Raw genomic sequence first — 17,565 nt, 5'->3', positions numbered from 1 at the left:
ACTGTTCTATATCGGACTTACAGGGGAATCCCACTGCAAAACTACGATGGAATATTTTTATCTCTTCCTCCAAAAGGTGGGCGTGTTTTTGAAACCCCCCAGTGTCTTATGCTGCTGGTAATCTGGGGCGGTGGCGTGAAGTGAGCGTGGCGCGCCCGTGTCGCCCACAGAGGAGGCAAGCGCGAGACACTGCACGCGCCCGCAGAGACCCACGCCACCCGGAGCACGGGGCACGGGGCGCGGGCCAGGCTGCTCCGCCAGCTCCCACGCCAGCCTGGCGTCGAGCGGGGGCAGACGCTCCGGGGCACGCTGCGCGGGGGGGTTGGGAGAGCGGGCGCGAGAAGCAGAGGAGACGCTCCCCCTCCGGGGACTTCCCCTCCGAGCGTCGCAGGCCGCGGTCACTCGGGCGACGGTATCGTTTCCGTGAGGAATGCGCCGGCGAGGTGCCAGTGCTCGCCTCTCTCTCTCTCTCTCGACCCCCCTGGTGGAGCGAGGCGCCGCTCACTGAGTGATGCGAGGGAGGCCGAAGTTCTGACATAAACCCTGAAACTGACCCCCCCCCCGCCCACTTTCGCCTGGCACCCTCTCACATGATTCCCCGGACCGCAGCGGTGTCCACAGAGACGACCCCTGGCTTCAGATGGTCTGCTTTCGTGTCCAGTTCTCTTCCCTGCTCATCCTCCCGTGCCTCACAGACCAACAAAGGTGCCTCACAAACACCCAACGGTGCTTTAAACATGCCCAAGGGTACCTCGCAAACACCCAAATGTGATTCGGTATGCACTTATCGTACGTCGCTTTGAATAAAAGCATCTGCCAAAAACAATGTAATGTAATGCAAATGTAAAGCTCAACGGTGCCTTGCCCTCTGAGTGGGGTGAAAACAACCGAGTGAAAGGCGAATGAGAGAAGAGACAGAAGATTCAAGAGATACACGGGTAGGGCTCCAGAGAGGAGACTGTACGATTCCGTGCACATTGCGGTCCTACCAAGACAACAGGTCAGGAGAAAGTGAGAGGGGCAATAATGACAGGGGCGGGGCTACAGAGGAGGAAAGGACAGCTAGCAAGCACAAGCAGACCAAGGGCCGGTCAGACAGGGAGGGCGATCGCTGCAATGCTGACAAATTACAGGTCTCAGCGCAGTCTGAGGCTATTATACACCGTCCTGAGTGGAGCAGATGACGAAGCGGGGCGCGGGGGTGGGGGTGGGGGGCAGAGGGAGCGGTGGGGGAGCGAGGGAGGGAGGGAGGAGGCGCAGGGAGGGGCTGCTCTTACGGAGGTGGGGGTGCCCGGGTCGTTGGGGCGCCTCCTCGTGGAGAAGCGCTGCTGGCTGCGCAGGGAGAAGCGACGGAAGGACTCGCGGCTCCTGGAGGCCAGGCTCCGCAGGGAGGCGGCCCTCTTGAAGGCCCCGCCCCCGTCCTCGGCTCCGCCCCCCCGCTCCACGCCGCCGGACACCAGGTTGAGCGCCCCCTGCAGGGACCGGCGCACGTTGCCCACCCAGCCGGACACCTGCGAGTGCGCCACTGACAGCTTGTCTCCCAGGTACTCCATGGCTCCGGGCGACCGCCCCGCCGACTCCATTTTTGACGCCGCCCTGATTCCCGGGGCCGGGGGCCGCAGAGCCGGGCGCTAGTCCTCCGACCGGACCCAGGGGCGCCGGGTTCGGGTGTCAGTAACGCGGCCTGTTTTACGGGGCGGTGCTCGGCCCTGGCGCTCACACACACACACACACACACACACACACACACACACACGCTGCAGTACTCCTCTCCGGCTCACTGGGGCCTCGGTGCCGGTCGGGTCGGGTCGGGTCGATGCAGCGCCGGGTCTCTTCCCTTTTCGGCGGGCGGTGGGAGGCGTCCCTCTTTCGGCTGGCCGAGCTCGGAGCGGGTCTGATCTCTCGGAGCGGGTCTGATCTCTCGGAGCGGGTCTGATCTCTCGGAGCGGGTCTGATCTCTCGGAGCGGGTCTGATCTCACGCCGCAGACCAGCTAAGAATGAGAGCCCTTCTGTGAGCGCGCGGTAATCATAGTGACAGCCCCAGCTGTGAGAGAGCCAAACAGCAATTATGCGCCCGAGCCCGGCGGCCGCTCCTGGAAGCACGGCTGTGTGTCGCTCCGTTCAGCACCATCCTCGCTGCGGCGGCGGTGGCGTCGGATCCCAAACGTGCGCAGGTGCGCCAGCGAACGCCACGGAACCTCGGGTTCACATCCGCATACGCGCGCCGCACAGCCGACTGGAGGAGCTCACGCTTCTGCGTAGGTGAATAACCACAGTCTGTTCAGGAAGGAGCGGGACCCACGCGACTCTGGCACACACACACACACACACACACACGTACGCTAAACTTCTCAGCGCTCAGGAGGCTGCGGCGTGCGGCTACGCTAGGCTACGGCAGCGCAGGCGCATTCTGCACATTCGCGTGTTCCGACCTGACAGTCCGCACTGCTGCTCCAGGCGGTCTCCCCCTCTCCAAATCCCACAGGCCGGCCCCGGGACCCTCGCTCCGGGCCCCCAGCGCACCCTCCGCTTTCAGGAAAACTTTTACAAGAAGGAAAAGAGCCGCTGACGGTAGCAGTGGGGCAGGGATGGCGGGGGGGGGGGTAGGAGAACGGTCCGATGCAGTCCCACAGTCCTGCTCTCTCCAGCCCGACCCGAACAAGGGAGCGGCAACACACAGCGAGATAACAAAAAATAAAACAAAAACAAAAAAAAAAAGGGCTCAACCTGAGGGGGAAAAGCCGCGGAAAAGAAAAGACGCGCGTGGAAGTGGAGGCGGTAGCGTCGCGCTGAGGAAGACTCCCGAGGAAGGGGAACGACGGCAGCTGGCGAGTCTCCGGAGTGTCCTGACTCCCGCTCCTGCAGGTACTGGCAGGTACGGGACAAATGCGTCAGCCGCTCTCTCCCGCGGTCGCTCCGCTATAGGACTGACGCTCAAGGAGAGGAGAGGGAGGGAGGGAGGGAGAGAGAGAGTGGGAGGGAGGGAGGGAGGGAGGGAGGGGGCGGGCGGTAATTTGTGGCTCCGGAGCGGAGCGTGATATATGTTCTGCGGAGCTGTGTCGTCAGCCTGTTCAGGCTTGCAGCGCCGGGGAGAATTCTCACAGGCGCACTGAGCGGGGGGGGGGCAGGGAGTGGGCAGGAAACAAGGCAAGGGGGAGGGGTTAAAGAGAGAGAGCAAGAGAGACAGAGAGATAGAGAGGGAGAGAAAGAGAAGGGCTGGGTGTTTATATAATGCCGTCACTGATCCCATTTCCCTGTGAAAGCAAGGGACAGGAAGAGACAGGTGGGAGGGCAGGAGTCCTCAGTCTGTGTTTGTGTTTGTTTGTTTGTGTGTGTGTGTGTGTGTTTGTGTAATTGCACACAAGTGTGTGAGATGCACACTTGCAGTAGGAGATTAAAAATTCTTGGGGGAGTGATCACGGCATACCTGGTTCTTTTGCTAAACAAATACCATTCATAAAGATGCAAAAATCCCACAAAGCCAAAACACCCCTTTGCTTTCACCTTGTTCCCTTCCCTTATAGTGGACTAATTGTTTTCAAACTTGTTAAAGTGACTACAGGAAAAAATACTGTATATGACACCAGAAACTGTAAGGAAATTCCCAGAAAATACCACCAGTTTCAGAATATACTCGGTTGTACAAAACTCATCCGTTGTAAACTAGCACCACCTGGTGGCTCCTTTTAATACTGCAGATACCATGCGACGTTCAGCCTAAAACCTCCCGAAGCAGTTCCTTCTAGGAAGCCACAGTAATCCCCACAGGAAAAGAGGAAAAGCCTCCAGATAAGGTGTATCGATGCATCATACAGATAAGGTTATCGATGCATCATACAGATGAGGTGTACAGTATCAGTGTGTGAGTGGGAACTGAGCAGTCCAGCTGGTTCTAGCTGGTCTCTCTCACACACACACACACACAGCCTCAGCACAACCCCTGCGCAGGTCTGGCGGCTCGGCCTCACCTCACTTCCTGCTTCAGACGGCGCACAGTTCCTGTCGCAGGCCTGCATGCCCATATTACATTGCATTACATTTATTTGGCTGACGCTTTTAGCCTAAGTGACGTACAATAAGTGCAACACTAAAGGTCATTGGACACAGGCCCAATAAGGCAGAAGTATCCAAAGCCGTGGACTTCAAGTCCAGTTCACACAGTAAGCATAGGCTAAGTCAGTAAAGTTATGACAAGTCAAACTTGTATTGAGGCATGATGACAAGAGATATGATAAAGAGCTACAACGTTAAGATGATAATACAAGTGCAACACAAATGTGCTAGATGAAGATACAACCGAAATATGAAAGTGCTAGAAGTTCAAGATGGAAGTGATACTACGCCCTCGTGCATCCCAGGCACGTACGCAACCAAGCCCTAATTCAAGGTGAGGGCGAAGAGACAGCAGGAAGAGAGCTTTTAGAAGACAGCCCACTCAGAATAAAAAGAGACACAAGTCCGTTGAGCATCTTCCTCTCTGGCTCAGACAGGAAACTGCAGGCGGAGAGAAGATGGCAAATGGAGACTCGATAATGAAGACGACGAGAGTTCAGGGAGGTGAAGACAGATGAAGGAGAATAAAAATACACAGAGCGGGAGGAGAAGAGACGCTCTGAAGCCCTCACCTCCGCGCGTAGCACACAAACACAGCTTCGTACACAAACACAGCTTCGTACACAAACACAGCTTCGCACACAAACACAGCTTCGTACACAAACACAGCTTCGTACACAAACACAGCTTCGTACACAAACAAGCTTCAACACACACAGCTTCGTACAAACACAGCTTCAAACGCTCTACACAAACACAGCTTCGTACACAAACACAGCTTCGTACACAAACACAGCTTCGTACCAAACACAGCTTTGTACCTAAACACAGCTTCGTACACAAACACAGCTTCGTACACAAACACAGCTTCGTACACAAACACAGCTTCGTACCTAAACACAGCTTCGTACACAAACACAGCTTCGTACACAAACACAGCTTCGTACGCAAACACAGCTTTGTACCTAAACACAGCTTCGTACACAAACACAGCTTCGTACACAAACACAGCTTCGTACCTAAACACATATTCGCAGAGTTGCGAGAGTCTCACAACTTATAATACCACTTATACCCGCACCCCTCCAATATCCAAACCGTGTATTTCCCTTCTACACCCAAACTGTGCATTTCCCTTCCACACCCAAACAGTGCATATAAATCCTGTACCCAAACCGTGCATTCCAGTCCTAATATATATGCACACTGCCCCTATACCCACACTGTAGACTTCACCCTCTACACAAATGACAAAGGTGCAGGACTGTAGCAGAACTACAGCACTCTGCTCACAGTAAGTACACACAAACACTCTCGGTCCATCTGAGGCACACTAAACAGCAGAATGGCTCTGAGAGAGAGGTGCTGGCCGATCAAGCCATTACACTTCTCTAAAAGAGAAGCATTACCGCACGCCACCCCCCGCGCCCGGGCCTCACTCACGGCCCGGGACAGGCGCCCCTCACTTACCCACAGCCACTGCAGCAGTCTGGGGCACCAGGGGCACCCGTAGTACTCCATCTCCCCCGCGCCTTCCCCCCTCTCTCTCCGGGAGGGCACCGTAATGCCTGCGCTGCCCAAGAGCCTGACACTAGAGCCGCAATCAATGGAGCTTCCTCCTCGTATGACCCAGCCCACGGAGAGATGGAGAGAGACGGACAGGATGTATAATTTATGAGCTCAGCTCGCACTTCCTCTCAGAGCAAACCGCAGGTGGGCCGGCGAGCTCTTACGCAGTCCCGCGCGCGGCCGCGAGCGCTGAAAGGCTGACACACAGGAACAGACCGCAGCGACACAGGTTCCCTTATTAAACGGTTCTGTTTCACATCACACACACAGTGCGCTACTGCTGACGAGAAGAAACCGTCCGCCACTTCCTCCCGACCCCCCAACGCCTCCTCGGCTGACACCTGCGGACAGCCTGTCCCAATGACCCACACTCACAGGAAAGCGGAGAGACCAGATCGCGGTAACTGTAGAGCCACAACACACTGATCCAGCTGATCTGGTTTCTAACCTCGTCCAGGGCAAGGCGATATTTCTGAACTGACACTGAGCGTGTGCCGGGGGAAAGGCAGTGCTGAACTGAGGGATGCAAGAGAGACCCAAAGCACAGGCCAAGGCTTTGCACAGAAATACCCCTATCAGACATTTAACCACACACAGGCCATGTCCTCAACTGAAACCTACAGGGCCACATCAAAACACTAGACTTCACCGATGTTTTTCTTCCTCTGACCACCAGATGTCAGCAGAGATGTACGCAAGGCCATGGAACACAGAATAGTAACTTCTAGGTCAATGCCCAAGGCAACCATTCACCAACCCAATGCATTGAGCAGTTCATCCTATTATTTTCCTCTTACATCACATCCAGACACAATTAAAGCTCTCGGCTTAGATAGGTAAATATATACATGTATGCAGAACTTTTTGGCTCACCGGCCACTGTAGCTAGTAGTTTTTCCAAAGTTACTAGCCACTCCGCATTTTCACCAGTCAAAATCACCCCCAATCCACCCCCTGTAATAAATATAAGTATTTGGACAACGTAACTGCATGAATTTGTTTGGGTATAATCGTTTTATTTGAACAGAAACCATTACAGCCATCCATCCTCAGTAAACTCCGTGTGTGTGATCTTTGCCATGAATATTCTCCAAGTGTCAGGGCAGAGAATGAAATGTATGTACATGGATCCACAATTTGAAATAATGTTGATCAAACATGCAAATTTGTGATGCAAATGAAAATTATTCTATGACTCGCCTACAGGCATCTGAGGAGAACTGGCTATACCGGATGGTATTGAGCATTATGTGAACACAATGAGCGAACGTTCATTTAATAGCATCAAAGCTGGAGCTCTGCTGATGTGCTTTCATTCTTTTTTTTTTTTTTTACTTTATTTATAAATTACAATTACAAATGATCAGCATTGGCAACGTGGCAATAACTACACCTGTGTGGGCTTACGCACTGTATGCCACTGGTTAAACTGAACACTGCTACAAGCCCTTGCTTCTTTTCTTATTTTGCAGCACTAAATAACCTAAAGCGACTCTGAAAGCACAGAACTGCCTGTTGTTGAAGTTCACGCTCCTTTACAGAGCGACTGCTCGGCGCTGCAATCGTTGTCACTTCTGTGTTTTCCAATCAGAACAGGAGAATCTGAGCTCCCCACTGGCGAGGACTGTCACTGAACAAACACTCGGATGCCAGAATGAGCACAGGTATACACACCTGTACGCGGTGCCGTGCTCGACTGTTTGATTTCGGCCGAGTTCGCCATCTCCCGCGGAAGAAGTAAGAGAGAGAGGGCAAAGTACATGGCCAATGGGAGTCTCAGTTGTAGCCACATAATTCACTTTTTGAAGGAGCAGGCTATTTGAATGAAAGAGTAAGTACCTAATACAGTGACTACTGAGTGTATATATATATATATATATATATTTAGAGCATTTGGTTTGGGTTTGTTTGTGTTGAATCTAATATATGTGCTAATCAGTAAAATATACCAGAGTAGGAAGTAACAGGGGTGAAGGTGTGTTAGGGAAACCATGCCTGTTTTGTGACTCATCAACATTCTGTTTATAAACCACACACTTAAAAAAACCTCCTTTCCCAGTGATCAAACTGCATTCCTACTCCACCCTGCGTCCGAGAACTGACACACCGACGCGCTCACATGCTCACATTCACACACTCACGCTCACACACACACTCACACGCACTCACACGCTCACACACTCACACGCTCACGCTCTCACGCTCACGCTCACACTCTCACACTCACACACACGCTCACACTCTCACACTCTCACACTCACACTCACTCTCACACGCTCACACTCACACTCGCTCACTGTCACACGCTCGCTCTCACGCTCACACGCTCACACGCTCACTTCACGGTTCGTGCGTACAGCCAACAAATCATTTACCCAATTTTGCAGAAGTACCGCGTAGCAACCTGCCCCGTGGTGGAGACCAGAAGCAGCAGGACAAATGCAGCCCCACACTACGCTCCACAGGCCGAGCTTGAACCGCACACCTGAACACCAGCGGACCAGACCTCACCGGACGGGGCAGAGGAGCTCGGATCGGCTTGGTGTGCTGCTGGAGCGACCGTGCCGAGGGGTCAGGGGGTGTGTGTGTTTTTCGGAGGGTAAGAGCTCACCCAGGAGCGCAGGTCCTTCTCCCGGTGGGCGCTGCGGCTCCTCATGCGGGACAGCGGCCCCTCCAGGGGGCTCTCCGCCGGCGCCGACCTGCGCGACACGCTCCGCGACCGCGCCCGCGTCAGGTCCTGAGCACAGACACGCACACACAGACCAGACACAGACACACACAGACACGCAGACACACACAGACACACGCAGACATACGCAGACACACGCAGACCAGACACAGACACACAGACCAGACAGAGACACACACAGACCAGACAGACACACACAGACCAGACACAGACACACAGACCAGACACAGACACACACAGACACACACGCACACACAGACCAGACACAGACACACAGACCAGACACAGACACACACGCACACACAGACCAGACACAGACACACAGACCAGACACAGACACACACAGACACACGCAGACACAGAGATACACACAGACACACACAGACCAGACACACGCAGAGACACACACACACACACAGACCAGACACACGCAGACACAGACACACAGACATAGACACACACACAGACCAGACACACGCAGACCAGACACAGACCAGACACAGACACAGACACACGCAGACACACAGACACAGACAGACAGAAACAGCCCCCGTCAGTGAAACAGCAGGTGACCAAAGGCAAACAGAAAAAGAACGCTGTCGGGAAGCGGCAAACACCCACGCTGCAGACGGGAGTTAAAACAACTCTCCTGGAGGCCACTGTGCTGCGACAGCACATCTTACCCCAGGGGGAGTCACTCACAGATCTTACCCCAGGGGGAGTCACTCACAGATCTTACCCCAGGGGGAGTCACTCACAGATCTTACCCCAGGGGGAGGCACTCACAGATCTTACCCCAGGGGGAGGCATTCACAGATCTTACCCCAGGGGGAGTCACTCACAGATCTTACCCCAGGGGGAGTCACTCACAGATCTTACCCCAGGGGGAGTCACTCACAGATCTTACCCAGAGGAGCCCAGTCACGTCCACAGATCTTACCCCAGGGGAGAGGGACTCACAGAGTATGACTCCACCTGGATAAAAGTGTTCAATAAACGCTGACATTTTTTCTAAATTCATGTAAACACTGTGGTAATGGCACTAATATTAACGCACATAAGCAAGCACAAGCATGCATATGAACACAGTCATCACCATACATTACAATAAAAAGGTATATGTACCTACACTATGCACAGCACTCCTATACCAACAACGTGCATATCCTATACACACCCTGTGTAACTTCTATACCTAACAGTGCATTTCAGTCCTATACCCAAACAGTGCACTCTTTCACTCCTATACCTAAACTACAGATGGTGATTTTCAATTATTTCACAGATCAAGGGATCGCATTTTGTGATCGATTCCAAATCGATTCCTAGCAATGAGGAAGAATCTATTTTTATAATGCATATTGGTCAGGCGGCACCATTTGTTGAAAATGCTTGCAGGCATAACAATGCAAATCAGTTTTCCCATCATAATAAAACCTTAATGCTTAGCCTACTGCGTCAATAAACACAGTCAGCTCCCAACTGACTCCTACAAAGCCAATATACAACGGCTTGGCTGAATACTCAGTTCTGATTGGCTAGGACGTGTGCATTCTTTTTCCACATATGCCCAGCTATGAAGTAGCACCTGCAAAAGTTCAGCCACCACTCTAAATTGATGCGCATCAATTTTTGACTTGATAAATGAAGTGGAAATTTGTAGGAGTTAGCAAGCCAACAGTTACAATACGATAATTCTAACAGTGTCAGCTTGATGTCCATGCTTGAGAAAGTGAAACTGCGCATTTCAGTCCAATGCTCAAACTGAGCATTTCAGTGCTATACCTAAACTGTGCATTTCAGTCCAATGCTCAAACGGAGCATTTCAGTGCTATACCTAAACTGTGCATTTCAGTCCAATGCTCAAACTGAACATTTCAGTGCTATACCTAAACTGCACATTTCAGTCCAATGCTCAAACTGAGCATTTCAGTGCTGTACCTAAACTGTGCATTTCAGTCCAATGCTCAAACTGAGCATTTCAGTGCTATACCTAAACTGTGCATTTCAGTCCAATGCTCAAACTGAGCATTTCAGTGCTATACCTAAACTGTGCATTTCAGTCCAATGCTCAAACTGAGCATTTCAGTGCTGTACCTAAACTGTGCATTTCAGTCCAATACTCAAACTGAGCATTTCAGTGCTATACCTAAACTGTGCATTTCAGTCCTATGCTCAAACTGAGCATTTCAGTGCTGTACCTAAACTGTGCATTTCAGTCCTACACTGAAACAGACCATTTCAGTGCTATATCCACACTATGCATGTCATTAGCCCTCTCACCTTGGCCTGAAGGCTCTGCTGTCCTCGAAGGGCCACTGACTCTCCTCTCTGGACCAGCGGCACAGGAGCGACAGGGTCCCGGGGCAACCAGGGAGACTCCAGGAAGGCCAGGTCGGCGTAACCATGGCGATTAGACTGAGGAGCGGCAGCCCCTGCGGTCTCCCTCCCGGGAGAGGGCGCCCAGGCGGCGGAGTCGACGGGCAGACCGGACCAGCGGCGCTCGGGGACCAGGCTGGGGGCCGCCAGCCTCTCCTCCTGCGCCAGCAGCAGCTGCTCCAGGATGGGCTTGCCGGCCGGCTTCTGGGGGGGCTCGGGGGCCGCCCAGCCGCCAGGGGCAGGGGGAGCGTCTCCCCCTCGGTGCTCCCAGAACTCCAGCTGGGAGGCGGACCACACGGGGCCGGGCCTCCCGAAGGGCCTCTCCGGGGCCTCGGGGGTGCGGGGCTGGCCCTGGATGCCCGCCGCGGGGAAGGCCGCGCCCGGCGGGGAGGGGCGGGGCTGGGAGCGGAAGGAGTCGATGTCCAGGATGCCGGGCCGGTAAGCGTCCTCCGCGCGCGGTGAGGGCAGCTTCGACCGGACGCTGCCGGGGTCGCTGCCCTGGGAGACCTTAAAGTGCCGGTCGGCCAGGGACACGGAGTCCAGGTCCAGCACCCCGGGCCTGAGCGACGACATCACTTCCTCCCTTCTCATCGTTTCCCTCTCCCGCTCCACAGCCCTCTGTCTCTCCATTTCTTGCTGCTGCAGCAGCTGCCTCACTCGCTCCTGCTCTCTCTCCTTCCCCTCTCTCTCTGCTCGTCTCTGCTTCTCCAGCTCCAACAGCTGTCTCTCCATCTCTTTCTGCCTCTGCATCTCCCTCTGTCTCTCCATCTCTTTCTGCCTCTCCATCTCCCTCTGTCTCTCCATCTCCCTCTGTCTCTCCATCTCTTTCTGCCTCTCCATCTCCCTCTGTCTTTCCATCTCCCTCTGTCTCTCCAGTTCTTTTTGTCTTTGTCTCTCCATTTCTTTCTGTCGTTCCATCTCTCTCTGCCTGGCCCTCTCCATCTCCCTTTGTTTCTCTCTCTCAGCTTCTTGTTGTCTCTCCCTTTCAATCGCCTTCTGTTTCTCAAACTCCAAGAACATCTGTCTCTCAATGTCTATCTGTCTCTCAGTCTCCTTCTGCTTTTCTGCTCTCTCTCTCTCTGCTCGTCTCTGCTTCTCCAGCTCCAACAGCTGTCTCTCCATCTCTTTCTGTCTCTCCATCTCCCTCTGTCTCTCCATCTCTTTCTGCCTCTCCATCTCCCTCTGTCTCTCCATCTCTTTCTGCCTCTCTACCTCCCTCTGTCTCTCCATCTCTTTCTGCCTCTCCATCTCCCTCTGTCTCTCCATCTCTTTCTGCCTCTCCATCTCCCTCTGTCTCTCCAATTCTATCTCCCTTAGTCTCACCATCTCTCTTTGCCTTTCCTTCTCCAACTCTTTTTGCCTTTCAATCTCTCTCTGTCTCTCTATCTCCCTCTGTCTCTCAATCTCTCTCTGCCTTTCCCGCTCAATCTGTTTCTGCCTCTCCATCTCTCTCTGTCTCTCCATCTCCCTTTGTCTCTCCATCTCTCTTTGCCTTTCCCTCTCTATCTCTTTTTGCCTCTCCACCTCTCTCTGTCTCTCCAACTCTTTTTGCCTCTCCATCTCTCTCTGTCTCTCCATCTCCCTCTGTCTCTCCATCTCTCTCTGCCTCTCCATTTCCCTCTGTCGTTCCCTCTCAATCTCTCTCTGTCTCTCCATCTCTCTCTTCCTCTCCATCTCTTTTTCCCTTTCAAAGGCTCTCTGTCGTTCCAGCTCTCGTTGTCTCTCCCACCCCGTGTCCCTCTGGGCCTTGAGCTCCTGCTCCGTTTCCATTTCTCGAAGCGCCTCCCTCTCCGCGGGGGCCTGGCCCCTCCCGAAGAGGGAGCCCTGGCCCGGGGCCTCGCTCGGGCTGCTCTTGGACAGCGCCGCGTCCAGAGACGGGTTTCTGCGCATCGGCCCCGGGGAGCCCCACCTCCCAGGCTTCACCGAGAAATCTTCCAAGGTGACGTCGGCGCCCCCAGTCCCGTCCCCGCCGCGCCCCTCCGCCGGCTGGGGCTCCTGCATCTGCCCGGTGAGGGCGAAATACGTGGCCCTGGGCTTGGGCTGCGGGTCGTCCCCCTCCAGCATCTTCAAACGTTTGGGCGCCCCCACCTCCTCCCCCTCCCACTCTCTATGCCTCTCCTTCTCGGGCTCCAGCTGCGCGGTGCTCTCCGGCTTCTGTCTGTCCGGCTCCGCCCACCGCCCTGTCTCCGCCTCCGGCTCCGCCCACCGCCCTGTCTCCGCCTCCGGCTCCTTGGCGCCCCACTTCTTCAGGGCTCCGACCCGCAGGTACCGCGGCGCTTGTTCCGCCGGCTGGGGCGGGGCCTCCGGCTTCTCCCTGGGGGGGTCTCTCTGAGCGGGGGGCCGCGGCGGGGGCGTGTCCTCCGCCTGCCCGGCCCCCGCCCGGCGGGAACGCAGCGTCATGGCCTTGTCCTCCAGCTGGGCGGGGCGCACGTTCTCCACCACCGCCCTCTTCTCCCCGACGGCCGGCACTGTGTCGAACACGTGCTCCACCGGGAGGGGGCTGGCGGGGGGCATCGTGTCCCCGCCCTCGCTCCGCCTCAGCGAGACGCTCCGCCCGAGCTGCCCGCTGGCCCCGCCCGCCTCCTCCACCACGTGCACGCTGTGCCGCTCCACCACGTTCTCAAACATGGCCGCCCGGACCGTCTGCACGCTGCCGCTGGGGCACGCCTCCTGCACCTCGCTCTCCGCCCTCCGCTCTTCCGCGCTCGCACCCGATTGGTCGGCGGGGGCGGGGGCGTGGGCTGGCTGGGCCTGGGGGAACTGAAATACCGCCCTGTCCTCTTTTTCTTCTCTCGCTTCGTCAGTGTGGCCCACAGCAGAGTCTTCAACCTTAAAAAAAACAAAGAATGATTTGGGTTTTATAAACTGTGATAGTTTAGTTTGGCCTTAGAGAGCACAGGCAGTCAGGGTAGGGATTGGCTTTCAGTTAAACAATGCTTACCGCTGTGTCCATGCTGACCCTAACCTAACCCACCTAAGACATAACAGCATAACCGCACAGCCCTTACTCCAACTTTGAACTTAACTGACACTGGAAACCTGGGCAAAATGAAAGATACTTGAAAGTACTTGAAAGATATTTCATTTCTTTCTTTAGAAATCCACCCACTAGTTTTCCATGTACAAAAGGAGCTGGAGTTCTACTGCTAATATAATCAAAAAACATTTGACAGGAAATGTGGCCAGACTGCAGTCAGGTTGCATGAATAAAGTTGGGTGTTTTTTTGGTTCTGGATCTGTCTATTCTGCAGCTGAAAAGGTGCTGATGAGTACAAACAGTAAATCTCCAACCAAAGACGTAGAGCCACAGAAAGAGGGGGAAAGAACAACACCAAAGCAGAATTACAGAGCAGGGAGAGTGAAAGCCTTCTTAGTCATACTTTCAACTCGTATAAATAATGAGCAGGGGATGAAAGAGAGACGGAGATAAAGAGAGAGGAGAAGATTAGGAGAGTTTGTTTGCGTGCGTATGAGCTCGTAAGGTGGATACAGTCTTTTTGGATTCGTGAAAGGAGGAAAAAAGGGACGGAGAGACAAAAGAAGCAGAAAGGAGAAAAGTGATTTTGTGCTATGAATGCGCATCGCCAGGAAGGCGATACATCTGGTCTTTGTTAGGGCCATAAAAGAGGCGGTAATCAAAGCCAGTCCCTGCTGACCTTTTCCCAGCATTCATCTCTCCGCGTCTTTCATAATCAGCACCGCCCCAGAATTACCCAACACCCCTCTTGGATTTCGTAGCTGCGATTTTTTGAATCTTGGTGACGTTTTTCCCCACTCGCCTCGCAGCTAATTTTCCAAAACGTAACTGTTTGTTTTGCTCTTCTTGTGTAAAGAGGTCCGGCCCTTTTAACAAAACATATTCCTACGATCAGACATTATAGGTGTTGACAAGCGTCTTAACTACTGCTCGTATTTTTTGCATAGACTGCCTTGTTGCTGTTCTTGTTTGTGTTAGTGTTAATCAGTTTAACCTAGAGGGTCCAAGTTAAACTATGCGGTTGTTCCCGGCACTTGGAACGGTACTTCTCTCTAGGGGTTTCTACACACTTGTTCCTGGTTATGGTTATACACTTTGTTGTACGTCAATCTGGATAAGAGTCTGCCAAATGCCTGTAATGCAATGTAATGCAATGACAGCTAAAATATTGCTGGTTTTAACTGGCAATAAGGAATTAATAAGGGTGGTAATGGTGAATCAACCAATCTAGACCATTGGGGGGGGGGGGGGGCACCACGTGCATGTATAACAGACATGAATCAAAGTCTTCACTCGCTAGTTTGCAGGATCTGAACTATTGATATGACCATCTTGAGCAATGATAAAACAAAAGAACCGAAGCTACTAACACAGAGACTGAATGTCTGCCTAAAGAGCTCACAAGTTCCTGCTTGCAATTCCATGAACATTCTTTTGATAGACCAGCTCCCGCCCCCATTGCCAAGCCCAGCCAAACAGAGAAGATTCTGAGATATCAAATGACAAAAAAGAGAGCATTCTGAAGTAGTATTGCCCACAGTATCTTTGACTGTCCTAAGATCAATCCATAAAATAGGCTCCTGGTACAAAGTGCTTTATGTCTTCACTTGTGCAAGCAGTACATAATCAAGCAGATAAGGGCTTTTATCAATCTGGCTAAACTGAACACTGGGTAAGCATTTATTTCAAGTAATATGAATGTGTGAACTGCTATTTTCAGACCGTATCAGGCCAAGAGCACATTTCAGAACTGCCATGTCAGACGAAAAAAACGAAGACGGAATACACAAATCTTTTACGAAACCCAAGAACAGACCTCTCTCTGAATACAGTGACCGTATTTGCCTCACTTTTATGTATGGCTGTCCATCTTAAGGAAACCAATACCTCGGACTCTGAGCTGATTAGTTATGCCTGGCCATCAGAACAATGGATGTTCCCAAAGCTCTCCTCTCCTGGTTCTTTATGGATAGCACCTGCATTCTGGAGCTCAAAGCAACATTACGAAGGAACCAGGCTTGTTTCAAGCTCCTCCCTCACATCAAAAATGCATTACAGGACAGCTGGCTAAACCATCCACTATTTTGCTCCTTATTTTGGAATGCCCAGTGGGTACTGTAGGGCTCTCTAATCACCACAACATCCTCTGTAATGTCTCAAGGCGAGGCCAAATGCGTGGATGCTCTGAAGGCGTTCAGCCAGCCAATGGCCTCTCAGCCGTACTGAGACACACCGGTGAAGCTGGTGGGGTGAGGGAGCCGGAGGAGAGGAGCGCGGTGCAGGCTGAGGGAACCTGCCCAGCCGGAGAGGAGTGCGGTGCAGGCTGAGGGAACCTGCCCAGCCGGAGGAGAGGAGCGCGGGTCAGGCTGAGGGAACCTGCCCAGCCGGAGGAGAGGAGCGCGGTTCAGGCTGAGGGAACCTGCCCAGCCGGAGGGGAGGAGCGCGGTTCAGGCTGAGGGAACCTGCCCAGCCGGAGGAGCGGCTGGCCTTCCCGCCCCCGCGCGACGCCACGGTCAACTGCATTCACTGTTTACATTCAGCAGATGTTCTCGGCCACTCGGCAACACCCAAAAATTCCTGGGTTGCGTCAGAGGCCAGGGCGTGGCAGGCGGACTCCGCCCCGCTCTCGGCCGCAGGTGCACAGGCAGTGTGTTTGAAAAGAAGGCTGACAGCTTCACTCCTGCGCAAACCCGAGCTGAGATACACAGTGAACTCAGGGCCAATCCTGTGTTGGTCTGCCCTCGTGGTTAGTCCACAGGGCTGCCACAGTGGTTAGGCCTCTTATTTGTTTCTGCTGATAGCTGAGGAGCAGTGTAGGTGCTGCCAGATTTCCATCGATACCCGTCGCCTAGTAGCTCGTTTAATACCTGCTTGGAACACCTTTCTTACACCTTTGTCCTACACTGAACAAAGCCCTATACAGCACTACAGTACTATGGAAAGCCCAATCATATTACATAAAATAGATTAATGAAATTACATATCAATGTGAGGCAAACTGTATGTAACCACTCAAAAAGGGCATATTTAGAAAATAAATCTATATTAGAGCCGGAGTGCAATGAGAGGGAGTGTTTTACCGAACAGGATAAGAACCAGATACTAAATTACTACAAATTAAAACTACAGTAGGCAACTTTCTCAAGGGTTGCAATGTTGTGAAAACATTTTGAAAATTATAACACCTGTTGGCCCTACCCACAGATACACCCCCCCCCCCCTTCCTTCTGCACACACCTCACTGTGAATGCGCATCAATATTTCTAGCTACGATTCCCCGGCAAGCAGAATTACCGGATTACAGACTGTCATAGCTACACTAAAGGTGTCAGCTCCAAGAGTCCAAGTAAGAAACAATCTTTCTGGTTGTTGCAAAGCTTGCCGATAACGCAAATTTTTTTTTTACCATTTAGTCACCAAGTTTGGTAGCTAATGAAGTGAAGGTTTTGCTAAGTTCACTAGCTAGTCTAAAGTTAGCTATCCACCTGATGGTTCACGATAGCTAACATTAGCAAGATATTTTTTATACACGTAAATTCTTTAACAAGGCTATCCTGTATCACAGACAAACAGTTACCCGATACGCCTAGCTCCCGATACTCAGCTGGACGTTTTCCAATAGGACCTTTCTGACAGCAGACGACTGCTATCACAAAGGTCCTATCAGAAAAGTCCGATTTTAAAATGTCCAGCAGAGTCCTGAATCGTGGCTATGATGCACCCAAGGTTTTCCGGCACTCAGTACACACCGTATTTTAGTAGGTTATTAGCTACATATTGTATTTTTCAAAGTAACGCCATGTCATGCTATTCTAACTGTATAATACGCTGTTTACTCAAAAATTTATGCGGCAGCGTTAGGACAACTGATGCTTTGCAAGCTCTATCCAACTTTCT

The 17,565-nt window shown here is 52.8% G+C and overlaps 1 protein-coding gene across 3 annotated transcripts in view; it reads right to left on the bottom strand.

Moving 5' to 3' along the window:
* Positions 1-17,565, bottom strand: part of si:ch73-138n13.1 (zinc finger CCCH domain-containing protein 13) — a 43,710-nt gene that overhangs the window by 15,727 nt on the left and 10,418 nt on the right. For all 3 annotated transcript variants that reach the window (XM_064354160.1, XM_064354163.1, XM_064354161.1), the window contains exons 5-6: positions 10,596-13,520; positions 8,235-8,360 (exon numbers count right to left, since the gene is read on the bottom strand). In XM_064354160.1, the coding sequence (XP_064210230.1) occupies positions 8,235-8,360; positions 10,596-13,520 (3,051 nt within the window). The remainder of the gene's footprint in view (positions 1-8,234; positions 8,361-10,595; positions 13,521-17,565) is intronic.

Source organism: Anguilla rostrata, chromosome 10 (genome assembly GCF_018555375.3).
Source record: "Anguilla rostrata isolate EN2019 chromosome 10, ASM1855537v3, whole genome shotgun sequence".
Lineage (NCBI taxonomy): Eukaryota > Metazoa > Chordata > Actinopteri > Anguilliformes > Anguillidae > Anguilla > Anguilla rostrata.
The sequence above is the reverse complement of the archived record's forward strand: the minus strand, read 5'-3'. Positions and strand labels throughout refer to the sequence as shown.